Here is a 26,560-nt window from a genome sequence, read left to right on the forward strand (position 1 = left end):
CAGCTTTTTCACTATTGGAACTGACAGAAGACTGGCACTGCACTAAAAGGAAAGACGTAAGGAAATTGGCTGTCTGAATCGTGCTGGAATTAGAAAGTTTAATGGAAGAAGAAGATGTGGTGCACAAAGGTGAACAAGCAGCACATAAGAGGATTTTGAAAGAAAGCTCAATTAAGAATTGGGACAAGAGTAGACTGTGGCTGGAGTTAATGCTTTAAGAACCACCCCAGCCTGATCTATGCTAGATGAGCTTTAGTTACCAGAGAAAACTACATCTTAATTGAGTTAAAGACATAAACCCAACTGCTGGTATCACACGTATCTCTCTTTTGTTTTGTGAAAATCACAAAAATAGAGAACAGAGATAGAATTCCAGTTACTTGAGTTTTAGGGTGAAGTTTCTTCTTTTAGTATAGTTCCTGGAAGCCATCCTGGAAGTTTTAAAAATAAAGTTTTCCCCTCTGATTATTACAGTATGGACCCCTGGACATGACTTAAAAACAACAAATTGTTCCCTCAAATTAATTTTTGCCCTTAAATTAGCATGTTGTGTGAACAAATGTGTATTTTGTGGGCATAAATTAGTATTTTGTGCTTACCACAAATTAGTTGTAGGAATTGATACTAATTTGTGAACACAAAAAGCTGAGAAAATGCTAATACTTATAACTATACAATTTGAATTTGTGCGCACAAAATACTAAATTGTGGCCACAAAATGGTCATATTTGCATACAAAATACTTGTTTGTAACCACAAAGGATTAATTTGATTAATCTTTCCTTAATATCATGTTCAGGGTTCTATTTCTTTCCAGCTGGACTTGACATTTAGTCTAAATTGTCAACATTTCTGGTTCATAAGCATCATTTTAAATGATGGGCTGCAAAGCCATCTGATTTAAAGGATCTCTGCAAGTCTTGAGTTTTTCTTTCCCTCATTTGATTTTCCAATTATAGTTTTTAAAATGGTCGTAAATTCATAAATCAAGAATTAAGTTTATTTTAGAGATTGAATTTTATTTACTGTAAGTTATTGACATTATAAAATGTCCCAATCAGTTGTTTATGATAAATCTATATAATGTAGCCTACAATGCATTAAGCCTAATTGCTGTAATATTTATTTCAAAAATATTTATATTTGATAAATGAGTATAATTTGGGGCAATTAGCAAATTAGAATAAATTAAAATGCAAATGAAATTTAAATATAGCTTGTTAAACTATTAAAAAACATGTTTGAAGTCCTAAAAGCTGGAATAATAAACGTACTTTAAGTCTTCACTGCTGTTCACGCGACTATAGAAATCGCGGGAAATGCTGGATGTCACAGTCGCGTGCACACTTGCACGCGCGCTCTCAGGGCTGCATGAGGACGTCATCGTGGTCCCCTTCTGTTTACTTCTTCAGAACTACGCAATTAAAGTAAGCCAGTCTTGTTTTATCGAGCTATACATATTTTTGCCGACTTCCAGCGCCGGGGTGGGCTGTTTTAGAGCAGCCTCAGAGGGATTTACACCGGCAGCTGCGGGCTAACAGCAGCCTGTGAGCAGGAGGAGGCGCTGTGTCTCTGCTGCTAGCTTAACCATACAGCTGTTGGGGAACTAAACCCAAACTGCGCCGACTCTCCGCGCATCCCGCTGCGGGAAACACCGGAGAAGCAAATGGACGAGCTGGTGAAGAGTTTGCCCTCCCCGACTCTGCCCGGGCTTCACCTCCCGTGCCTGGACGCTCACAAAGGCTGGCTCTTTAAATGGACCAACTACCTAAAGGGCTACCAGCGGCGGTGGTTCGTCCTCAGCAACGGCCTGCTGTCCTATTACAGGTGACCGTTACTAACGCTCGGACAGGGCTCCACCCGGGACCGCGCTCAGCCTCTACACTGACTTAAAACTCAAGTTTAGAACAGTGCAACTATTTATATTATCTTTATGACAGCTAATAATACTAAAACCAATATAAACCAGAATTAATAGATGACTAATAGTAAGTTACATCACATTTTTATTGTTTTTTTAAGCCAAAAATATTAATTACATAAAAATATATATAAATAGATTAAGAGTTGCTTTTTCTAAATAAAGAAAGCTTTCTAGTTTTTATGTATTTTTTTATAGACATAAATATATTTTTGTTTAATCTTGTTTTATGTTGCATATTTGCATTCCCTGTTATTATCTCATTTTTTGTTTAAATGTTATTTACTTTTTAAAGGTTTCATCAGTAAATTTCCACCAACACAGTTATTTTTAAAATGGGTCACATCAGTGAGCACAGAGGCTGTGGTCTTTATTTATTTATTTTTTGGTTATTGTTTTTTTTTTTACTTCCACTCAATTTATGTTGTGTCCCTCAGGACTCAGGCAGAGATGGCACACACTTGCCGGGGCACCATTCCCTTGGCTACGGCTCACATCGGGGTGGGTGATACCTGCCACTTGGTGTTAACCAGCGGGGGCCGGAGCTACCACCTAAAGGCCACATCTGAGGCCGAGTGTCAAAGATGGGTGTCAGCACTGCAGCAAGCCAAGGCAAACGCCACTGTCCTGATGCATCACTCAGGTAGGAGCCAGTTCCCTCTTTAATAGATCTTTGTGTTTCAAATATACCTAGCAACAACCTAGAAAAAAAAAACGGGAGCATTCACCTGAGAAGGGGCTATAGTGGAACTAAATTTGGCAGTAACCCAAAAGCAGCCTCTGGGAAGCAAGACCCACTTCTCTAAAAGCATATCAGGTTTCTTTTGCAGCTTTGGGTGTCATATAGATATTAGGACACCAGGGGGCGCCGTTGTCCAAATATTCTTTATGGGAGCACTTTAATTTGATGAGGCAGTGATTAAAGGCCAAAACGATGCTATATTCTACCGCTTAAAAATATATCCCACCAGCTGTCATTATTTCAGTGCTTTTTCTAATTTTACCAGATCATATAAAATGCTTTCAACAGTGATTGCTGATTTTCAGCTTATTTATTTATTTATTTAATATATTTCAGCTATATTTTCTATTTTTCTGGATGTTTCCCTCCCACTCTGCATCCTTTTGTCCCTCCTCTTGGCGGGATGGCAGTGAGGGCTGAATGAAATGACCTTCATCTAAACTCCTCCTCCCATTCTGGTTGCAGGAGGAGTAACAGAAAAAAAGACAGAAATGAGAGAGGGAGGGAGACAGAGAGCATGCCGGCACAAGGTTTTTATTGAAATATCTCGTCTTGTAGCATATTGTTGGGATAAACTAGTGAATGACTGCAGCCTTTTTCCTGATTGCTACATTGTGAGTAATCCTTTTATATATTCAGAGGAAATTTTCATCTAGAGCCTGTGTTTAGTATTTGTCCAAAAGTGCATCTTGTTGGCGATTGCGTTAGGTTTTGCTGTTTTGTATGAACTTAAAGGGCGGATTTTGAATGGTTTAGAAAGTCAGTTTAAACCTGGGGAAAATTTTGAACCAACTAATCAATATTTCATGTGACCTTCTTTATACCTTCACACAGAAACCTTGACTGTTATGCAAATGAAGAAAATATTGCTGCAATAATTCAGCTAAACTAATTTACAAAATCTGAAATTGTTATTTTTTTGTCTCGCTCTATTTTTGAGGTGCTTTTTAGTCCAAATTATTTAATTTTCTTAGAATTAACTAATGATCTTTGAAATCTGCATCAAATAAACTCATCCAATTGTGATAAATATGTATCAGTTGTGTTTTGCAAATGCTCTTTGTTTTGGCACGTACAGGCTTAGCTGCAGGATGTGTAAACTGGCTAAAATGGATCAGATCAGTAGTTGAGTTTGCTGAAGCATTAAAGCTCCTGTCCTGTAAAATCTCTCACATAACAGGCTTTAGATTTATAAATAGTTGTGGTTTGTGAGAGTTTGATGCATAAAAGTGAGAAAAGATGGGAGCAGCTGCGTGCATGACGGTGTGACATGACAACCTTCCCACTGACTTTTTATGATCTGCCGCCGTTGCTGCTTACAATCCATCTCCCTGATATTTAAGTTAGACTCTCTTTCCACATTGTTTCTATAATGACACTCCTGCTGTTACCTGTAGGTGTGTGTTTGTGATTCAGTGATGAGTCACCGTTTGGTCTCAGACTCCTCACCGTCCTGACTGAAAATCCACCACTGCGAAGACTAAACCATTCTGCTTTTTTTCCTTTCACTTTTTTAAAAAAAATATTCCAGGCTCATGCTATTCATCTTCATTATCAACACATTTTCACCTTGAGCAACACAAGTCAGCTGTATGTGGGTCATGAAACCAGTACAGAAGCCTGAAGGATTTTTAACCCTCCCATTTTTAATCTTCATCTCCAGAGACTTTGCTAATCCAGTTTGCCCTGATTGTTTTTTTATTATTATTATTCATATTCCCTCTTTAATACAGTGTTGTAGTTTGTCTCTGTGTACTTAAAGAAATTCTGCATTGGCCTAGATTTAGACAACATGCTTTTGAGTTCTTTTATTTGACATTTGTTGTTGGACTGAATGTTGTGACCTAGAAATGTTCCATTATAGAGGATTGCAGAAATATGAGAAGTGGAAGAATATCAAACTTTTATTTTAAACCAAAAGGGGAAAGAGGATCTTGCATTAGCTAAGGGTTAAACAATCAAGAAACCTCTGTCATAATGGGCGATAATCACTACAGCCTCCTTGAAACTTCACTCAAAAGCCGTAATAATTGATTGCTCAGCTCGTGCCGGCAAGGGCAGAGAGGCAGAAAGAGAGGAGGAAAGGGGTAGTGCGTCATCTTTTTTTTTCACCCTCTTTCTCTAAAAATAGCCTCTCCTCCTGATTGCACAGGCCCACGTTTCCAGGGCAACGGTTTTCATTCACAGTTTCCTCGTCTTGTAGAGGGAAGGGTTGTGGCCGGTCCAGGGTGTGAATTGTTGTTATTTGCCTTCATCCGTTTGTCATTGAGATGCTTGTGTCAGCTGAGAGATGCTGATTATGTATGTGGGGTTTACTCCAATGTAAAATACCGGAATCATTTTCACGCTGATATAGAAACTTCTTGCAGTTTTTTATTTAGTTTTTGTATCTGTCTGTGAAGATGACTCTGGAGATGAAGCCCCGATACCTCATGAGGAGCGTGCATTAACCCAAGGGGTGCTCAAGACTCTAGCCAACAAGCTGGATGATCTGAGCACCTGTAATGAGCTTATAGGAAAGCACGGTGCCGCCCTCCAGCGCTCCCTCAGCGAACTCGAGGAACTACGTGCATCCACCGACAGCACCGACAAAGTGAAGGCTGTTAATGAGCGAGCCACCCTCTTTCGCATCACCTCCAATGCGATGATCAATGTAAGTTCACCGGGTTAAGCCTCAGCGGGCTCATTAAAACTGCAAAGGAGAAACAGATCAATAGAGGTGGCTTTTTTTAATGAGGGAGCGCTGTCCTCTGATGTCTGTTGTGTTCACACCACAGGCCTGCCGTGACTTTTTAGATGTGGCAGAATCTCACAGCCGGAGGTGGCAGAAGGCTCTGCATTATGAGAGAGAACAGCGCCATCACCTGGAGGAGACCATCGAACAGTTAGCCAAACAGCACAACAGCCTGGAGAGAGCGTGGAGGGAGAATCCCACCTCATACACAGGTAGGACTTATTACCAGCTTCTGTTGCCTAGACAACCTTTGTATTTCTGTTTTAGCTATTTTCAGGCTTCCACTAGTAATGCATGATGATGATGACAAAAATGTCACAATAAAATGATCATTAAAATCTCAAAAAATGTTATGTGGACTGATTTATTTAATGTTAATCTCTCTTTAGGTGTCTCTAAGCTCAAATATTTTTCAATGATTGTAAACTGTATTATATTTGGGCAAAAAAGTCCTAAAAATTATGTTATCAAAGGGTTTATTTAAGAAATTTTAATTTTGGTATTCAACGATCCTCTTTTTTCCCCCCAATTTAAATGTAGTATGTATGTAGTTATGTCACAACCAATAAGATTAATCGTCAAGCTTTTTTTTCGCAAGAAAATCTATACATTTATAAAAATAAATCAAATCCAACTGTAAATACAATTGATTCAGTATTTTGGCAGCTGTCCTTGTCATCATTTAAATGAAAAAAAGAACTATAAACAATTAAACTTCTGTTTTAGAAGCTTTGTTTTGATTGTTTTGTGCGTCAAAGCGTTCTTAAAGGTTTAAAACAGTGATTGGATTAAACTCCTGGTAGGTGTGGAGCGGCCTCAGGAGGGCGATGTGAGCGATGACAATGAGGAGGCCGAGTTCTTTGATGCCATGGAAGACTCAGCAGCATTTATAACTGTGACTGCTGCCAGCGACATACAGCACAAGTGAGCAGCATGTTCCTCACACCGACATTTATTAACAATCCAACCTCAGCAGTGGTTTTTCAGGCATGTTTGTCGTTTTGTTTTAGGCGCTCAGGCAGCAATCAAAGTATGATGAGTGGAGGAGTGCCCAGCGACTGGACTCACAATGAGAATGTATGTTCCACACATACACATCAACAATAGAATGTTTGTTGTATCAACGTGCAATTAGCTTCTTTGGTGTCTGTTTTTTACATTTACCGAGTTTGTGGTTTTTTAAGGACACTTCCACAAACCACATGCAGCTACGAAGAACGAGGCGCACCCGAATCCCAGACAAACCAAATTACTCCCTGAACTTGTGGAGCATCATGAAGAACTGCATTGGCAAAGACCTCTCCAGGATCCCCATGCCTGTAAAGCATTCCAACTTTTTACCAAACACTAAACACAGTGAGCCTGTTTCCTCGTCAAATAACTTGAAGTAAATATTTTGCAAAATGACTCTTGAAATGCAATTATCAGAAAAGCTTAGTCAATATTTTTTAGTCTGCGATTTGATTATTTCAGATTCAAGTTTCAAACTTTCCATTACTTTCAAAACTTCCACAGTTTTTGGCTAATGTTGCTGCTGATGAAAGAGCTAACTTGTTCACAATGCTACCCTGGGCCTTTTGTGTGTTTTTTTTTACTCGTGCAGATGCAAACTCCAAAATAAATTGGATAATTGTGGATAAAAGTTTAGGAATATAAACTATTTTAGAAGAAATCTTAATGTGTAATAGATAAAAAAAGACTGGATTTACATTCTTTACTGAAAAAAATTCTAGAATGATCAAATATTTGGTGTGCACGTAAGTCAGTAAAGAGGCTCAGTTTTTTGGAGGTTCTGAGTAAATCCCTGTGTTTTTGTGCATCTAAGGTTGTTTTTTTTTTGTAGGTGAACTTCAACGAGCCGTTGTCCATGCTGCAGCGTCTGACAGAGGACCTGGAGTACAGCGAGCTGCTGGACCGAGCGGCTCGCTGCGACTCCTCCTTGGAGCAGATGTGCCTCGTCGCTGCCTTTTCCGTCTCCTCTTACTCCACCACCGTTCATCGAACAGCCAAGCCTTTCAACCCTCTGCTGGGGGAGACGTACGAGCTGGACCGCCTGGAAGAGTACGGCTACCGCTCTATTTCTGAGCAGGCAAGACAAAAACACATCCATCTCGCGCTAACCCCATTTCCACAGTACTCAAACAGATCAAATTAACTGAGTTCCGGACATTAAAATAGAGAAGAGTGTGACCTCGGAACAGGACGTTGCCTTCTACTAACACCAGCTGGTACCATGCACTCTCAGGTCAGTCATCATCCACCAGCTGCTGCCCACCATGTGACTTCACAGCGAGGATGGACTCTGTGGCAACACATCACCATCGACAGCAAGTTCCGTGGAAAATATATTTCTGTCATGCCGTTAGGTAAGGAAGGCACTGTCAGATAAATGACCTCTACAAATCAAATGTAATCGTATCCTAACCTTAAATAGCTGATAAAAACGACTCTCTTTTCTCTTACAACAGGTAATATTCATCTGCAGTTTCACTCCAGTGGAAACCACTACGTTTGGAGCAAAGTGACGTCAACGGTGCACAACATCATCGTAGGGAAGCTTTGGATTGATCAGGTGAGTGACTCACTCAAATCTGAGCAGCTTTTGTTTGAATGGAAATAAAGTTACTCTACATTCTTATGTCATTTCTGTCTTATGCTGTTTGACAGTCTGGAGACATTGACATTGTAAATACAACTACAAAGGACACATGTCGTCTCAAGTTCTCCCCATACAGCTACTTCTCTAGAGAAGTTCCACGCAAAGTAAGCCTGCTTTCTCATTTGGTTCATTTTCCTCACTGTATTTAATTGCTAATTCTGTATTAGCGCAGATTGAAGCTTAGATGTTTTCTAATATACATAGAGGTGATTTAACAGTCATCCTGTGTCTGCATTTGGACAGAAGTCAAATCCTGTTTGTAAATGTTCTCTCTGGTCTTCTCAGGTGACGGGGGTCGTAGAGGACAGAGAGGGCTCAGCTCATTACATCCTTTCAGGAACCTGGGACGACAAAATGGAGAGCGCTAAAATAGTCGACAGCAGCCAAGGTTGTGGGGGCTCTGAAGGCAAACAGAAGACAGTTTATCAGACCCTTCAACCCAAGCTGCTGTGGAAGAAATATCCTCTACCGTAAGCTGACTAATGCTTGACTTTTTCCCTCTTGAATCAAAGGATCATTTTGTGATCTGTTTGTACCTTCCTGCTATTTCTATCGCCCTCAGAGAAAACGCAGAGAACATGCACTTCTTCTCCTCCTTGGCTCTGACTTTGAATGAGCCGGAAGAGGGCGTTGCCCCCACCGACAGCCGCTTGCGACCTGACCAGCGACTCATGGAGGCGGGACTGTGGGACGAAGCAAACACCCAGAAGCAGCGACTTGAGGAGCGTCAGAGACAGGAGAGGAAGAAAAGGGAGGCGCAGGCCAATCAGGCTCTGGAAGATGGTGAGTTCATGGACCGTCAGAGTTTTTGTCCACTATCTTTTCAAGCGGAGAAGACAAAAAATCCTTTCAAATGAGATCACTTTTTCTGAAGGAGTTCATGTGTTTTACAGGGCAAGACATCGAGGGTTACCAACCACTATGGTTTGACAGGAGAACAGAGGAGAACACAGGAGAAACCACCTACTTCTACAAAGGGGGCTACTGGGAGGCCAAAGAAAGACAAAACTGGAGCCAGTGTCCGAAGATCTTCTAGGACAAAGTAGCCATGCTAAGCAGGTCCTAGTGATGTAAGGAAACTGTTGGTGGTTTCTAGACCTGACCAGATGGTAAAGCACAAAAACTCCTGCTTCCACTTTCTGATGTTCTTGCTTTGTTACAGCCGTGCTTCCAGATTGCATGGCTTCAGCTTTTGTGCACAACTGAACACTATAAAGAAGTCATTTTTGTAAGCAGTTTTAAACTCCTGTTTTGTTGGTGTTTAAAAGGAGTAGTGTTTACAGAACTTTCTGTGCACAAACACATCACATTTGAGTTTGTTCAGGATAATTGAAGGATAAAGAATGAGCTGAATGTCTGCTAAAAGCACCAAATGTTTTCTTTCTTTTTTAAATCTGGAACAGCCTGTTTGTTGATGGACTTTGGCTTAAACACCCAGCTCTAAAAAAATAAACAAAACTTTCTGTACTCTTTCTTTAGATCTGCTGATCTCCCACACTTTTGAACTTTTTACTTCTCAAAATTGCACAACTGCAACTCTTCTTTATTATCTACGTGGTAAAACAAAAACAGCTTCTCTAAATAAAAAATAGCATTTGGTGAGCTCTTTTGACAAAGGTCTAAGTAACATTTTAATTGAAAACACAAAAAAATAATTGCAAATATTTTCCTAACAAACTAAATTGAACAACAGGTGCAGAATTAGGCATTAAGTCAAATATGTTTAAAACTTTTCAAAAAAAATTCAGTCTTTGAATTTATCCTAGTCATTAAATTACCATAGGTTACTTTAATTTCTTATAGAAGATAAAAATATGGAGTTCTCCAAAAATGAATTCACTTGCTGTGACACGCTTGAGTTCTGATGTTTCCTTCCTCCAGCACTGATGAGGGGCTGCTACGACAAGACGAATCTTGTCCTCAGAGAACTATTAAAACTATTTTCCCTAAGGTATTACACCTGATAGGCTTTAGTTGATTACCAAACACATAAAAATAATAGACCTCAAAAGCGGTGTCTGTGTGTTAGCTGGTAAAGAAACAACATGAAATCATTATCACTTGCAAAAGGAAAACCATTTGCACAGAAGTATTTGGATTTATTCCTAAAAGTGTTTTGAAATTCAAATTTAAGGAGTTTATTTTATCTACAAATCCAGTAAACCTCCAGGACTTTCCTCAGTGAGGGATTATATTGGTGCTTAATGCTCATTCAAGCCTTAATTATTTAATTAAGAATTTAAAAAATAGGTATTATTACACAGAAACAAAAGCTTTTTTTATTATTATATCATAGCAAGTTGGGTGATATTTATTTCTTTTAAAATGTATATGTTTGCATTTTGGTTGATTTCGTTTGACCTTAATGTTTTTTTTTTTATGGATTCAGTCTGAATATAATTCCTTAAAAAATGTAAATTGGTGGCAACAAATGTGTTTTCAATGTTTAGAAGACATAGAAAGTATATCTAGAATTATTTTTGGTGAAATATTGTGTTGCTTCTTGAACATCATCTATGCCAGCAATAACACGGAACACTTAACCTTCCTGTTGTGTCAGTTATTTATTAACTAATCTGGTATATTTCGATAAAAAAATGGACACATTTGTTCTTGTAAATATTTTCCTTAAATCTCTTCCTCAAAATGCCATGGATGTTGTGTGGCTGTGGTCTCTTCTTGTTCTTCCTTCTTCTCTGGAGAGCAGAAAAAAATATCTTTGTAATATGTTTTATCTTAAACATATGGATTTATTCAATGATTATTGGCACATTGTTGTATAAACTATACAGTTTTAAAGGCTGGTTATTTTTTGACAGGAAGCTGTAAAGGTACACAGAACACGAACAACGTAATTTTCATAAAACTAAATTCACTGTATTTGTTTAGGTTGCTCTTGGGGAATAACACTATGGATCTATATAATAAAGTCTTACTTTGTTTAGGTTTTTTTTTCTTTTTAAAAAAAGTTGTTAGTTTCAACAAACACAACAGAAGAGATATATTGGAGAAAAGCATATGAATTAACAAAACAAATTAGCCCAAAAGTGTAAAGGAAGGAGTACAATTAAGACGTTTATATGTATAAATATATATATATGAGTATAGTATTACTTTATAAGTCAGGGCATGATGATCATACATGACTGCCACGTTTGTGTTGGCCTGTATATAGCTGGAACAAAGCAGAAATATAATTTAAAACATGCTTAAATTGTTGATTTCAACACTCATACTTAACATAAATGTTAGTTTGTAAATACAAATGCTTACAGCTAAGGTGGTGCAACAAATGTCTAAATGTAGACACTTGTGAACGAACAATAATATATATGATATAAGGAGTAAATGCTGCTCAAATAAAGCACAATGTCATGTTTGATACAAATGCTTCATATCTCATTGGTTTCCATGGCAACATATAGCTATGCATGGTTTTACAGAAAGTTGTGCTTTAGTGGGGACAAGCCTTTTCCGCTTGACAATTGTTTGTGAACTGTTGCTACATATTTGTGTAAATTCACCTTTTGTGCCGGATAATCTCAAAAAGATTATTTAACAAAATAATTAATAAAAAAAACATGCTTGATTGAAAGTTATTAATACTTTGTCTTTGACTTCTTTTGAACTTCACAGATCTTTGCTTGCACTTCTTATATCAAACAAAAACTCTTCAGGAATTCTTGATTTAACTGTACGCTGTTGTTTAAAGGACTAACTTATAGTATATAAATAATAATGTTTGATTTATTTAAAAATTTAGTAATCACAAATGTGGCATTCATTTGTACTCATCAAAAATGTTCATTTTTTTATTTGCTTTGTGTAAATCTAATATTTATTTATGCAATAACTTCACCTAATCTTTATAAACTAGTTTCCTTTTAGTGTTTTTTAATTATCAATATGTTTCCTATTTGAATTGAAATTTTAGTTCATTTTAATCAATCAAAACAAAAATAAGAAGAACAGAAATATATATTTTTTCGAAATGGAAACTACTGGATTTTGTTGTGAAAGTGTTTGTTATGAATTGTCATGAGGAGGAGAGGTGTATATTGTGAGCCAGTGTGTTCTGTGTGTGACTGTTGTGTCAAATTAATTTTGTTTCGTTTTCTTTGCTGATTTTTTTTTTCCTTTGCCAATATTGTTTGAATCTGTTTACATGCTGGAAAGGACGACCTTCTCGAAAAACGAGGTATTTCATCTCTAAAGGTTTTATCCTCCCATCTTTTTTAATTTAAATTTTAAATAAATAAATAAATTATATATATATATATATATGAATAAACACAATTTTGGATAATTATTCATGAATGGATTGAAAACATACACACACATCCACATGTACATGTCAACAACTCTTAAAAGATTGAATCATAAATACAAATATTAGCACTTTATTGTACGTTACACATTAAAACAATTAAATATTACGTTTTTAAGGAGGTTCAGTCATTTGGAGAAATTTTATATTAAATATCACCAAAACATTTTTTATTCTGGCATTAACTTGTATTTTTAACACAAAACAGCCTAAATAATATGAATATATATATATATATATATATATATATATATATTCACTATAATTTCATTTTTGTTAGCATACGAACGGTGGAAGTTGTGGATATTACTCATAATTTAGGTTTTGTTTTTAGATAAAATTGATTTCAGAATTGCAGGATAATGTCCATTTAATTATAATATACTTGGATATTTTCAAGAGTTTGTAAAAAAAATGTTGATGTAAATTCTCTTTTATTATGAATGAATAAAGTGCAAAATGTTTGCATTATTTACTATTTGTTTACACAATTATTTACAAGTCGGCATAATTAATTTATTGCTTAAAGTGCAACATTTACCTTTTTTTAAATTTATTAATAATAAATAGTTTGACAGTGATTTGTGTCACTAAACACAAATCTACAATAACTCGTGCTGATTAGTCCTTCCCTGTTTTAAGGAAACCCGTTTTCTTGCATATATCAATGTTGAACTTAAGCGGGACAGTGTGTTCCTCTTGTGTCTCAGCAGCAGTGAGATCATTCGCTGTTGAAAGAGTGGCGTTCCCTTTAAATGAAGCGATGACTGCGAGCCGCGTCTGCTGCTGCTGCTGACAGACACCGGCTGACGCTCTATCCGGGGATGCAGTCACCGCTTTGGGAACCAGGTAATAACACAGCCGCCACTATGTAACAACTACTGGTTAAGTAACATAACAGAACGCTAACCATAAAAATCATAATAATTAACGCGTTGGTTTAGTTTAAATGATAACTATCGTTTTGGCGCTGGACGGTTGCTAGCTAACAAACATTAGCATGGAAGGACAATTTTAGAAAGACGTTTTAACGGCAGCTCGGTTCACGGTAAAGGTCAGATAACTCCTCTAATAATTCATATAACGACGCCTTTTAGCCCTCTAGAGGTTCACATAGAGGTGTAATAACCGACGTATTGCCTATAAAAACTAACGTGAAGGTATAAATAACTAAGCTAGCGTTAATTTAGCAGTTGTAGCAATAGCAGCGTCATTCAATCTCGGGTTCTTGTTTGTTATTTCTGTGTGGTGTTTACAAGCCGTGTCCTTTTGGTGCACTACACTATAGTTTCGTCATTGAATCAGGATTGCACCACCACAAAAATCCTCTCTGGGACACGACACGCACACCATACTCTACAGCCCCTCTACTGTTTCACCGTTATTTATTTTTATTACACAACCAGGCCGGCACGCAAACTAGAAACACGTGTGCAGAGGCGGAGCAGAGGACACGTCTCCATCAGACAACAACAGCACAACCCGCTGCGTTCTTTTAGAGGTTTATAGCATCAGGGTTTGTGGTTTCCTGTGTGGAGATGAGAGGATCATGTGTTTTCCCTCCAGAGAGGACAATGGTGCGAACATGATCGATGGCGTCTCAAAAGGAGAAGCGGCTCTGCAAAGAGGCAGAGGCAGGAGGAGGCCACCCGCAGAGATGCTCCATCTGCTGTCAGCTGTCATCGTTTGGCTGGTGACCGGCACCACCATCTCCAGCCTCAACAAATGGATCTTCGCCGTTTACAACTTCAGGTATCCACTCCTGCTGTCAGCGCTGCACATGCTGACGGCCATAGTGGTGGACTATGGGCTCATCAAACTGCGGGTCATCCGCCACAGAGGGGCTGCAGAGCGGGACCTGACACCCAGCGCAAAATGCAAGGTGTTCCTGTTGAGCCTGACGTTTTGTGCCAGCATCGCCTTTGGAAACATGGGTCTGAACCACGTCCAGCTGTCCTTTGCACAAATGATCTACACCACCACCCCTCTCTTTACTTTGGCCATCTCCACTCTCATCCTGGGAAAGCAGCACCACATCCTCAAATACACAGCCATGATGCCCATCTGCCTGGGGGCATCTTTCAGCATCATGGGGGAGGTCCAGTTTGATCAGACCGGCTGCTTCTACGTGTTTGCAGCGACCATGCTGAGAGGAGTCAAGTCTATTCAGCAAAGTAAGTACTCGTTTCTTACTGTTTATATTAGCTTTGAATTGGTATTAATATTTCCAAAGTCAGCCGTTCTGCAGTATTTTACAGTCGGATGACTCACTCCACATTTCAGAGTCACGCCCTCACATTTAGGTGGAGGAGGACAGCACGATACACTTTGGTTGCCTAGGAGACACAACACAAACACAAGCTATGGTCTCATAGCTGTGTTAAATGCTTAAGTTGGATTTGCATGCCCTAAAGAGTCAGAAACAGAAGTCCTTTTCATTAGGGTTGACTGATGAGTTTAAGAACAGGTTTTTTTTTTGTTTGTAACTTTATTTACATTATTATCAGAACAACCGGTTTGTGTTGAAAATGTTCAACCTCTTGGAAGTGTTTTATTTTTAGCTAAATGTTTTGTTGATAGATGACTAAATAACACGGTACATAAACTGTGTTGATGTTTGTACCATTTTAGCTTCTTCAAATACAAAAATGGAAAATTTAACTCAAATTTATGTCACGAGGACCAACAATCAGCGTTGCTAAATATATCCTGGATATTTTTATTTACTTAATAGCCCGTTCTCTTGCTGCACTAATTCATTTAAAGCTAATTTTTTCAACACCGCACAAAAGTGTCAGCATGCCGTAGATGATCAACTATTTACGTCATTACTGTCAGTTGTTAGAGAAAGTGAGTAAACACAAAGTGAGCTTCTAAAAAAGTATTAGTGGAAACTTCCTCCTTTTTTATTTTTATGTGAACATCGAATAGTTATAGTCTCAATGCTATAATGCAGCATGCCTTAACCTCAATGCAGTGAAATTTATATAGCACTTTTCCTGCTAAACAGCACCTCAAAGTGCTTTAAATAATAAAATAAACAGAAAAAAATAGCAATCATAATGAAAAATAAATAAAAATCCAATACGCATGCATATCCCACAAATACAGTAGATACAATCAAAATAAAACATGAAAAAACTACTTAAAAGCTATTCAAAAAGTTATTTGTAAAAGCCTCTGGAATGTGGCCTCGCTGTGGGTTTTTATTCTGACTTTTGGGATCACCAGCAGACCTGCACCTGAGGACCTGAGGGATCTGGGAAGGTCATGAAGTAAAAGTAAATCTGATAAAAATGAAAGTCCAACTCCATTTAAGCTTTTATAAACAAATAAAATGACCTTAAAATCAACCCTAAAGCTGCTTTTGAGCCAGTGCAAAGATTTCAGAAATGGAGTAACGTGCGCCTTCTTTCTGGTTCTGGTTTATAGTCGGGCAGCTAAGTTTTGATCAAGCTTCACCTGATTAATAGAGACAGAAGGGCATTACAATCATCTATTCTAGATGTCATAAAAGTATGTTTTAAACATTCAGCACTGCTTTGTTTTGTTTTACATAGTTTCTACAGAATGGCAAGAGTTCATCAGAAATTGCCCTCTGATCTATGAGCAGAGTAAGCCCATCCGCACTTCCCATCATTTTTCTGTTTACGTGCTCTCCTGCTACCTTACAGCCCCTCACACCTCCTCTCTAACATTAGTGGTCCAACTAAAATTGCAAGCACTATTGGGTCTATCCAGCCAAACAGTTTACAGCCAGATGCAAGCTCAGACGAGGAAAACAAAGATGTACAAGGATCTTTTTGTCTTATGCTTAATTTTCTTAATATATGTCCTCCATCATTAGAAAAATGTCAGAAAGAACATGTTAAATACACACAAAAAAAACATTCTCATCAGAGTGGGTCTTCAAGTGCTTCAGTAACTGCACAGTCTCAAAAAGTAAATACATTTGAGAGAAAGACATTTAAAACATTTCTGTGTTTGAATTTTACTTGCACTCTGATGTCCAAACTTTATGCCTATAGTTTTTTTTCTTAATGTTTCAGAAAACTAATTTCATTTTCATACTTAATGTAGCGGTTTCCCTTCACTGTTTTTTTTTTGTTTAAGTTGTATTTAATTTTAGCTGATTGATGCCACAGTAAGCTACCAGTTTCCACATCTCCAACTTCTATCTCCTTTTATTCAAATAAATTAAAAGTTTTTTTTAGATTCTATCTTTAATGTGTTCATTCAGAAAGTCCTGCAGGTTTTCAGCTTTTGTTCTTAAATAAGGTCTTTATAATCACTCTCAAATAGGCTCATAAAGTAAAATTAGCTATGATGTCATGCTAGTTTCTGATATGAAGGACCTCACACACCAAAGAAGTACAAACTTCCAGAGCCAAAGTTTTGCATAATGGTGTGCAGTTTATCTGCAATGAAACTGCTTTCAACCCTGCTAGTCATTTTTCTCTTGTTTAACTGTGAACAAACAGATTCTGTTCCAGATCACCAGCTGTTTCTCCAAAAATCAAATAAATGTAATCTTTTAAAAGTCGATAAAGTGTATTATTTATTCTAAAAAAGTATTTCACATTAGAGTATACCAAAAGCAGTGACAATGCAACAAGAAGCATTTAGTTCATGCTATGAGTGCTGAGTGTGATATTCCAAAAATACACTAATGTGAGAAGTTTTGCTTTTCAAATCACAGTTTGAAAGTGTAAGTGAGGAGGATGCTGAAGAAAGGATCAGACGGAGGTGGATTATATGCTGTTAGGACCCCTAAAGAGAGCAGCTGAAAAACTAAAGATGTCACAGTTTGAGGAGAGTAAAAATTATGTTTATACCTAAAAATGGGGCTGTGAGCTAGTGGGAGAGTGTGTAATGAGGAGTTGGGGCGGGCGTACTTCACACCAACAGTCACGCCCAAAACTCAGAGGTGAATTTCTAATGAACTCTGCAGAAATTAAGCCCTAAAAATTGCCTAATAATAATTAAAAGTCCACGGGGAACGCTTTTATACATCTTTACAAGGTTCCAGACTTTAAAGTTCATGTTTGTATTTGGTGTTTTTGGGCTCCAGATCGTTTATCTGATCATTAAGCTACATCGCACTAAATACAAGTAAACCGTTTTATATGTGAAGTTGTTTTTCTGCTCAGGTCTCTGTGGTTTAGCTGCTACACTTGCCCTCCCAGTCAACTTTCACTTCCTGTTAATGTTTGAGTTTCTTGTCAGCAGTGATGTTGTGCAGGAAAGATCTTAGCTTCTTTTTGTAGCTTTATTTCTCTGGTTTCTATATATAACATTGATAAAGCCTATAATGAGGGTTTTCTTCGTGAGATGAACCTGAACGTCAAAAAACTCCTGATTTGAAAAACATTTTTTTAATCAATGTTTATGAACAAAAGATTATGTTTGATGAGTTTGTTCATCTTGACAAACTTTGGTTGACATTTTTTATTAACATTTTAAACAGATGACTGCATAATTTGTTGTTTTTTCTTTGCTTTACAGGCATTTTACTGCAGGAGGAGAAGATCAACTCCGTGTTCTTGCTTTACCTGATGTCCATTCCCAGTTTCTGCATCCTGGCCGTGGCTGCCCTGGCTTTGGAAAACTGGGCTTTGCTGGAGTCACCGCTGCATTACGACCGCCGCCTGTGGGTCTTCATCCTGCTCAGCTGCCTGGGCTCGGTCATGTACAACCTGGCCAGCTGCTGCGTCATCACTCTCACCTCAGCCGTCACCCTGCACATCCTCGGCAACCTGAACGTGGTGGGAAACCTGCTCTTGTCTCAGCTGCTGTTCGGCAGCGAGCTGTCCGCCCTCAGCTGCCTCGGGGCAGTGCTCACCTTGTCTGGCATGCTGATATATCAGAACTCGGAGTTTATTGTCGACTTCATGGATGCCCGCAGGTCTAAAGCTGCAGAACGGGCGGATTTTCACACCGCCGCATGCGAGGAGAAAGAAGCAGAAGCATCCGATCAAACACATCATTCTTGGGGAGCGGACGTAAAGCAGGAAAAAACGGACTGAGCATCAATTAAAACCCTATCAGACACTGTAATTCGTGCTTTCTTCCCTTTAGGGAGAGGCTTTCACCCTCTCTTCTTCCTCGTGCCAATTTACTTTACAGCTGGAGACTCCATGAAAATTCTTTGCCTTTAGATTCGATGAGGGTTGGCCAAAACCTGCTGTTTATCCATGATCACTCGTATGCATGCTTGAGCATGCAGAAGCACACTGAACTGTTCTTCAGTCACACTAACACTGTGAAAACGTACTCCAGAGGGCTCCAATCCACGGTTTTGAAGGCTCAGGCGGGGCTTGCAGAGCTTTCTGCTCTGCATTTAAATCGGCACTATTTTTATTGAAAATATATTTATAAAACTGGTACTGTTACCAGATATTCACCCGTCCCTGTCGTGTGAAGGGGCGGGGCACTCGGGCAGCTTTTTGTGTTTGTATATAAAGGAGGGACTCGATTGTGGGGCTTTGGCTTTGCGGCTGAAGATGCAGTGATGGACAAAGTTTTTCTGTGCAATGAAGCGCTTCTCCCCTCCTGAAGCACATTTGGACTCAGAGGCAGGAGCTGTGTGTTTTCTCCTCCGTTATGAACTTTGATGCGACTTCACATTGAAGGCCTAGATTCTGTTCACATGGCAACCTGAAAAGATGTCTCTGTAGAGTCAGTCCAATTACTCCTCCTATACAGCAGCACGCTCCTTTCTTGGCAGTTCCCCTCCATAATTAGTCTCACAAGCTCTCTAAGGAGTGTCACTCAGCTTCAGTCATTTGTCTGCTTGGAAGCAGGGAAAGAAAATTCAGAGTGAGCCATCTTTGAAGGTTGCTTCTTTTTAAAAAGTTGAGAAAGCGGATTTCTGCTGTTTACATGCACATCAATACTCTGATTCTATTTAAGACAATGTTTTTGTTTTAGAGTTTTGCTTGGGTGTACTTTAAAACTACAAATTAGAGCATGATGGGAATAATAATCACACCAACTTTACCTCTCTTTACGATTTACTTCCCTTTATTTTGCTCCTCCCTGACCTCCACTCTTCTTTTTACTTTTTACGGGTTATAAAGTAGCGACATTAGTCTGGAGGATTCAGTTAATCCTTTTCGACTGATTATTTACATTTTTTTAGTGTAAGGTTGCTTGAAAATGATTACATTTGCATTGTCATTTTCAGAGTAATCAGATTACCGCTGTGCATGTAAACACATCCAGAGCTGCCTCTTTCAGTATTTTATTTAAAATTCTATTTTTTTAAAAGATGCCATTCATATTTATTTACATTAAAGCCAACATAGATTTTATTTCTTAGGGTGTTTAGTAATCACTGACGTTAAATGAAGCAGATCCCTGAAATCATTTGCAATAAGAGCTGTTCCCTCTGAGAGCAGGAGACTGCTTGTTCATTCTTCCAGTGGGAGAAAATCATTTAATGTTTCATTTCCCACATGTGTACTTTAAATCTGCTCTTTTTAAGTTGCCATACTGGTTCCGTCAGCGATGATGGTTGCTGTTTAATGTCTTGTGGCGCAACTCAACTACAAGTCTTGACAAAAAAAACAAAAAAAATAAAATAACATGTATGCTTGATTTTTGCCATAAGCAAGTCTGCATTTACATTTCTAGAATGCCACACATTCTTTAGAGGAGAACTTGCTTCAAAATGCTAATTTCTCCTGCCTAAACTAGTGCACATGTTTTTGTTGGTTTGGCATTTGAATATTGCTTCTGTTACATTAAAAAACATAAAATATTCTAAATATCGTTAAACTAGTCTAACAAGGAATACCTCAGTTTTTAAGTAGAACTTCCAACAGTTGCATCTATTTATTAATAATAGTTAAATAAAGCAGCTTTTCAACAATGATCGAATAACACTTATCATTTTCAAACTGGTTTTTATTTTTTTAATCTTAATAATCAAAGTTTAGCTGCTTGTTCTTATGTTGAGAAGGATTTGGTGAGATGCTACTGTTACTCTGACGCGATACAAAGATGTTGCCTTTACAGCTACTGTTTCTTTGTACACTTCTGGTTTTAACATTTGCAATGTTGGTTGGATGTAAATAGTTACGTTATCATCTTTAGCCATTTTGTATTCACCTCTGGTTTTATTGGTTAAAATGTTATTTACCTCATGCCTTATTTGGACATAATGATGATGTAAAAGCATGGATTTCAGTGGATCAGTTCATGCTCTGCATTCTGCTGGTGCTTCTGTTCAACGGTAAAGATCATTTGTAGGCAAATGATTAAAAAAGAAAGAAAAGTACTGGAACAACAAATAAACAAACTTAAGCACCTCATCGTTGTCTAAGAACTGTTATTAAATAAAGAATTACAGACGAATAAAGGGTTGTGACTAATGCTTGTTCCATCATTTTTATATTAAATGGGATAAAAAATAAACAAAAAATATTGATTTCATCAAGAGCAGACCAACAAATAATATTTTCAAGAGATTAATACATTTTGGAAGACAATGTGCTTATTTTTATGCTAAAATGTCCAAGTACAACAATGAAGATTAGTGGCATCTGAAAGTACAGTTAAACAACAATGATCAATGTTAAAGTTTTGTGAGTTTTTACAATCTGTACATTTTTTAAGCATTAGGAGAAACTCATAAAAAAGGATCAAGATTTTAAGGGACAGCAAAGTTAGTGATGTGTTATTTTTAGAAAATAGAAAAGTCACTGTTTGCCAATCCAGTATGTCTCGTAAAATTAATGAAAAAAAATAAATAAATAACCCCCACCATCTAGTGTGGTGGGGGTTTACTAATAAGTATTGACTTTGCCAGCTATTTTTGTAAAATATTTGGTCCTGAAAATGTTACTGTGTTGTTCCAGTATTGACAAAATGGCTAAACGTGTCACTTTAGGTGAGTATAGAATACAAATTTGGACTTTTATTGTGAAACAGCTGACTTAAAAAAAAAAAGTATCATCCTCTAAAGCAGGGGTATTCAAGTCCAGGCCTCGAGGGCCGGTGTCCTACATGTTTTCCAACCAACCTTCCATTGAAGCTCCTTATTGGCTGCTAATTTCCAGGATCAGGTATGTTTAGCCAATAAGGAGCTTCAATGGAAGGTTGGTTGGAAAACATGTAGGACACCGGCCCTCGAGGCCTGGACTTGAATACCCCTGCTCTAAAGTCAAAGGGGTCTGTCTTGCAAGAATAAATTAATTAAACAAAAAAAAATCTTAGCTTGAGACTTTTTTCTCAAAATAAGAATTCTTGGTAAGACACTTTTTCATACCCCATTAGCAGATTTTTTTTTGCTTATCTATGATTTTTTTTTTTTTATTGGAGGAATTTCTGACATATTTCTAGAGGGCCTGTTTTTGCATTGTAAATATGACTGTCATGCAGCAATAAGGTTTTAAGAAAGTGGTGATTCAACTTTATCCTTTAGACAGCTCGTGTCATTGAGTCACATACAAATGCTTTTTGTAATTCCCCACATTTTAAGATCTCACCAACATCCTCAGCATGATGCTTTACCATGAAGAAACGCTTGCAGCAGTTATAAAGTTTCACCACTGGATTGTGCTTTTTGTCTGCTATGTGATTCAGCAGATTGATCTCTAACTGTGCGTTCACTTTTAATTTGTAAAGAGAAAGCTGAACTGCTGAAGTTTAGTTATTCTAAAAATTGTTTTTCTCTCTGCTTGTCTTGAAGAATTTGACTTTCCTTTGAGAGGTCTCTCTTCTTCGGTCACTAGAGTTCCTGGTCAGCGTTTTGCCTGAATAAGGCAGTCGTTTCCTTTAATCCACAATAACTCTTTATAACCCGTATCAGAACTTTTTTTTCTTTCCTCTCTGTGAGAAAAAGGATTTTCAAAAATGTCTGGGAATCTGTGGAGTGCCCTGTAAATTTTAGTAACATTTTCTAATAAAGATGACAGATACAGATGAATGGAGACTTTTCTCCTCTCCCTCCTGCTCCTCCTCCATCCTATTTTGGAAAGGTTTAAAAAACTCTATCCAAACAGGGGTCCCGATGAGGCACTTCAGCGTGATGTCAGGCCTGAGCCCTCCCTCCTGTCTTCATACAAGCCTTATGGGAGTTCCAAAGAGAGGATACAGATTTACTGAGTCCAAAATACTTTAACGAGACACATCCATCAGCATCCTGATCACAGGTGAGTCACCACTCCCCATTACTTTGTTCTCCCTGTCGTGTTTCTTAAAAGTCTCAGCACATAGTTGTAGTCTGTTATCAGAATCTTTGAGCGATGGTCATTGCATTACTATATTTGTACGTGTTTAAGCTCCTTCTGTGCTGCAAGAAGCCAAACATTTCACTGCAGTTCTGCAGCGACTTTGTTTATGTTTCAACTACTTGAGACTGCAGATCAGATGTCTGCTTTGTGCAAAATCCTCCCCATCTGTGACGAAGTGAGACATTATTGCTGTTCAAACTGTTGGAATTGTCGTATAAAATCATTCTCAGGATATTTAGTTTTATTTCTTATAAAAAAGAAGCTGTGATTTAACACAACTAGATGGAGACAAAGATGGATGGATCACTAAGCAGTAAAGAGCTGGCCTCTATTGAGGATGAAGAGGAGCTCAATAAGATGGTGAGCCGGTTTGGTCATCTTTTGCTACTGTTTCTCTTCATCAACTTGGCTCTTTTTCCACTTGTTTACACCGTGAACGTGGGAGGGTCTGTTAAAAGTTTTTTTTTGTTTGTTTCTTAGCTGGACACTGCAACAGATTTTGAGGAGAGGCGGATGATTCGTGCTGCGCTGAGGGACCTTCTCAAGAAAAAGAGAGGTAGAATGAAGCTTTTTAAAGGACAAAAAATATGGGTCTGTGAATCCACTTTGTTCGTTGTCAGAAAAACGTGAGCAAGAACGAGGGTCAAGGCAGCAGGACCTGGGCAAAACTGATCAGTCTTCCATGAACCAGCAGCCAACAACACACAGCAAGTCAACGTTTATGATGCCTTTGTCGTTTGTTCATTTGAAATTCTTGACTTCAACCCTTTTTTTCCCACTAGAGTCCCAGCAGTCTCCATCTTCCTCCACTTCCTCCAATACGACCTCAGGCAGGCGAGTCACGTTTGTCTTCAATAAAGACAAAAAAACATATTTAAAGAACATTCAAACATTTTCTCTATTTTTATCCACCATTTAAAATTAATCGCTTTCATGTACATCTGAATGTTCTGTTCAGCAGGGCCAGCACGGCTGTAGCCTCATCCCAGAAATGTCCTTCTGCAGCTCCCAATGCCAAAAATGTCAAACAAATGCTTCTGGACTGGTGCAGGGCCAAAACAGAACCATATGAGGTCAATATCTCCAACTCGCGTCCTCTACGAGTTATTGCCTGCTTGAGCTTTACATACCTCAGTCCTCTATGACCCACTTGTAATCTAAACTAGTCTTCTTGATAAAGGGGGTGGACATTCAGAACTTCTCTTCCAGCTGGAAAGACGGGATAGCTTTCTGCGCCCTGGTGCACCGATTCTTCCCTGAAGCATTCGAATACTCCATCCTCAACCCGAACAAACCCAGGGACAACTTCCAGCTGGCGTTCAGCACCGCAGAGTGAGCTCTTATTCCTCATATGGAGTCTGAGACGGTAAACTGTAAATAACAACTTTTTGTGATTGAAATCACATCTTCTGGCTTCTTGTGGCATTCTGTGTGCAGGAAGATGGCAGGATGCCCCCCTCTGCTGGATGCTGAGGATTTGGTCCGGATGCAGGAGCCTGATTGGAAATGTGTGTACACGTACATCCAGGAGTTTTACCGCTGCCTTGTTGAGAAAGGTCTGGTTAAAACCAAAAAGAGACCATAGATTTTCTCAACATGATTTCACACTTCCATGAGCTAAAGTCAGAACGATTTCATACCAAATTCAACTCTATGAATAAAGACATTTGAATGTATATGCTCTTTGAGGTTTGGATTATTTAGCAGGGAGTTGTGGGTGATTTCAGAGAACAGCTGGAGCTTAGAATCAGTACATTTCACAGAGATTACACAATTGTGATAATCCTGCAGTCATCTGAATGTGACCTTTTACCATGATGCCTTGCATATATGTTGACAGAACCCCTTTTTATTAGATAATAATTTCACTATACAATCACTGATCTACTTTAAGATATGTTTTAAATATTTCATTGTTACAGGCTTCAGGTTAAGGACACTGAACTCTGATGCCCACATTCATTAATTATTATTGCATGAGCTGTCTAAAGCCTCACACACAACAAAATCTCAGATGACATCTGCAGGTTTTAGTCAGAAGCTGCACATTTGTCCCAGCGAGTCTGTTGTGTGCTGACGAGGGAAACATGAGTTTTTGGCATTCAGAGTGTTGTAATGTTGACATTTAAAGGACAACCGGTGTTGCATAATAAGATGTACTTAATTAGACTTTGAGAATGAATATTTCCTCTAATATTTAATGGGTGAAAACGTATAAATAAAATGGTTAAAATAAAAATAGTCAAAATTTGGATTCAAATTCAAGTCACATGTTAGCTTGAATGTCTTATCAGATTTACTTTTTATTTACTTAATTTTTTTCTCCTTAAGGTGTCATTTGAGAATAAAACATAATTAAAATAGAAATATTATTTAAATTAGTGCTTATTGATTACTTAATCTTCACTATTTGAAAAAAAAATCACATGATACTAAAAATATATATAAAATAGGAGGTATAATTAGGTATAATAGGGGGTATTGATTCATATTCCTAAAAATCAACCAGATCAATCTGTCTGAGGCAAGTTGTTAATTGAATCGACATATTACCATAAAAAATTGTTTCAAAATTAGACAAATCCATTATGTCAATATTGAAAAATACCACTTAGATTGAAGCACATTTTTAGTACATTTATTTAAATATTACGTCAAAACAACCTTACATGTGATGGCAGCAAAAAATGATCAAACCATCATTTTATTGTGGAAAAACTATTTTTTTTAAAAACTTGACTATACTGTGTGGTATGATGTTCTAATAATTATCCGTTATTATTTTAATATTGAAAAACAACAGTGGGCACAACTTTATTAAACTAAAATAAATGGATTTGCTATTAATTCTTGTCTACTTGTACACATATTTAATTTACACTTCTTGCAAGAAATACAAGGAATCTGGAAAACTTCACATGTATTGTTCAGTAATATTTATCTCTGAGTCACTGGTGGAATTTTTGGAGAAAGACTGAATTGAATCGGATTGTTCAAAAAGAACCAATATTGACTATGAATCATATCACCAACCACAAATTATATCAATTAAATCAGTGTTAAAATGAATCATTGCATCCCAAATATAATAGTAGAAACCTATTTTTTTGTGAATTGTTTTGTTTAAGTTTAAATAAAGTTCCAACTTCCAAGAAATGGCCTACTTAGGACCTGTTAGTTGAGCATCTCCTAATAAAATATTAGAGACTAGAAGTATGGCGGTGAGGAGTTACTATAATAAAATCAAACAACAAGTAGATAAACAAGTTATGGAAAGACCCCGAGGAAACCACACACTAAATTGACCAAAGGGACTAATTATCTAAATGGCAAACAGCTGTGGTGATTATGAAGCAGGTGCACACGTGACAGAAATGATTGAACAAAGCATCCAACTAAAATGACTGTAATGCATTTATAAAGAGCTTTAAACCATTCTTCTGACATATTTATACATGCTTATGTTTATTTTAAAGCTAGAATATTTAATTAATAATAATTAACGCTCATAGGAAACAATAACAGGCCTATGTCAGGGGTCGGCAACCTCTAACAGTAAAAGGGCCATTTGGGCTCATTTTCTACTGATAGAAACCTGGAAAGAGCCGCACTCTAGCCTTTAAGAAATTTGGATTTGCATTCATTACTTTCTTTTTTTTATAATAAATATTAATTATCTCTATTTTTTTTTACACAAATAATAGCAAAAATGTCAAAATTACCTAGCCTCTCTCACTTTTATATACTTATTTTTCAAAATAAAACATGCTCTGTGCTAAATAGGATCATTTCAGTGCAGCTAACCAATGTGCAGCATAAGATAATATGTGCTTTTAACCCATAAAAGATCAAATTTTTTACCAAAGTTTTGCTTTGCATATACAATCTGTGCATTCTGAAGGTAGCATTAAGCAAACAAGATGTCTTCAGGTCAGCAGG

At 37.6% G+C, this 26,560-nt stretch overlaps 3 protein-coding genes across 6 annotated transcripts; all 3 read left to right on the top strand.

Moving 5' to 3' along the window:
* The first annotated feature begins 1,349 nt into the window (after positions 1–1,349).
* Positions 1,350–11,655, top strand: osbp2 (oxysterol binding protein 2). Of its 2 annotated transcripts, none has more exons than XM_024298843.2 (14): positions 1,350–1,827; positions 2,359–2,564; positions 5,066–5,316; positions 5,441–5,609; positions 6,201–6,321; positions 6,408–6,474; positions 6,582–6,716; positions 7,241–7,486; positions 7,643–7,763; positions 7,866–7,969; positions 8,065–8,160; positions 8,342–8,526; positions 8,619–8,839; positions 8,950–11,655. In XM_024298843.2, the coding sequence occupies exons 1-14, from the start codon at positions 1,667–1,669 to the stop codon at positions 9,090–9,092; spliced, it is 2,226 nt and encodes a 741-aa protein (XP_024154611.1). In that variant the 5' UTR covers positions 1,350–1,666; the 3' UTR covers positions 9,093–11,655. The 2 variants fall into 2 exon arrangements, with proteins under 2 accessions (XP_024154611.1, XP_024154613.1); XM_024298845.1 differs by lacking the exon at positions 1,350–1,827 and adding an exon at positions 3,129–3,193 and having other exon boundaries at positions 2,367–2,564.
* A 1,441-nt stretch (positions 11,656–13,096) lies between these two features.
* On the top strand, positions 13,097–20,696 carry slc35e4 (solute carrier family 35 member E4). Of its 3 annotated transcripts, none has more exons than XM_024298848.2 (3): positions 13,097–13,232; positions 13,950–14,557; positions 17,889–20,696. In XM_024298848.2, exons 2-3 carry the CDS (start codon positions 13,969–13,971, stop codon positions 18,407–18,409), a joined length of 1,110 nt encoding a protein of 369 aa, XP_024154616.1. In that variant the 5' UTR covers positions 13,097–13,232; positions 13,950–13,968; the 3' UTR covers positions 18,410–20,696. The 3 variants fall into 3 exon arrangements, with proteins under 3 accessions (XP_024154616.1, XP_024154615.1, XP_024154617.1); XM_024298847.2 differs by lacking the exon at positions 13,097–13,232 and adding an exon at positions 13,281–13,437; XM_024298849.2 differs by lacking the exon at positions 13,097–13,232 and adding an exon at positions 13,318–13,431.
* On the top strand, positions 14,020–24,297 carry smtna (smoothelin a). Its single transcript, XM_024298851.1, has 9 exons — positions 14,020–14,135; positions 22,391–22,540; positions 22,904–22,981; positions 23,102–23,177; positions 23,242–23,328; positions 23,404–23,455; positions 23,583–23,694; positions 23,802–23,953; positions 24,059–24,297. Exons 3-9 carry the CDS (start codon positions 22,904–22,906, stop codon positions 24,204–24,206), a joined length of 705 nt encoding a protein of 234 aa, XP_024154619.1. The 5' UTR covers positions 14,020–14,135; positions 22,391–22,540; the 3' UTR covers positions 24,207–24,297.
* Positions 24,298–26,560: the final 2,263 nt, after the last annotated feature.

Source organism: Oryzias melastigma, linkage group LG12 (genome assembly GCF_002922805.2).
Source record: "Oryzias melastigma strain HK-1 linkage group LG12, ASM292280v2, whole genome shotgun sequence".
In the NCBI taxonomy this organism is placed as follows: domain Eukaryota; kingdom Metazoa; phylum Chordata; class Actinopteri; order Beloniformes; family Adrianichthyidae; genus Oryzias; species Oryzias melastigma.

Bases quoted from the DNA above. Each gene is read 5' to 3' on its own strand.
- osbp2 (XM_024298843.2), top strand. From the start codon at position 1,667: ATGGACGAGCTGGTGAAGAGTTTGCCCTCCCCGACTCTGCCCGGGCTT. The intron at 5,317-5,440 runs GTAAGTTCACCG...TTCACACCACAG, and splicing joins CCTCCAATGCGATGATCAAT to GCCTGCCGTGACTTTTTAGA. The intron at 7,487-7,642 runs GCAAGACAAAAA...ATGCACTCTCAG, and splicing joins ACCGCTCTATTTCTGAGCAG to GTCAGTCATCATCCACCAGC.
- smtna (XM_024298851.1), top strand. From the start codon at position 22,904: ATGGAGACAAAGATGGATGGATCACTAAGCAGTAAAGAGCTGGCCTCT. The intron at 23,178-23,241 runs GTAGAATGAAGC...GTTCGTTGTCAG, and splicing joins CCTTCTCAAGAAAAAGAGAG to AAAAACGTGAGCAAGAACGA. The intron at 23,329-23,403 runs GCAAGTCAACGT...TTTTCCCACTAG, and splicing joins CCAGCAGCCAACAACACACA to AGTCCCAGCAGTCTCCATCT.
- slc35e4 (XM_024298848.2), top strand. From the start codon at position 13,969: ATGATCGATGGCGTCTCAAAAGGAGAAGCGGCTCTGCAAAGAGGCAGA. The intron at 14,558-17,888 runs GTAAGTACTCGT...TTTGCTTTACAG, and splicing joins AGTCAAGTCTATTCAGCAAA to GCATTTTACTGCAGGAGGAG.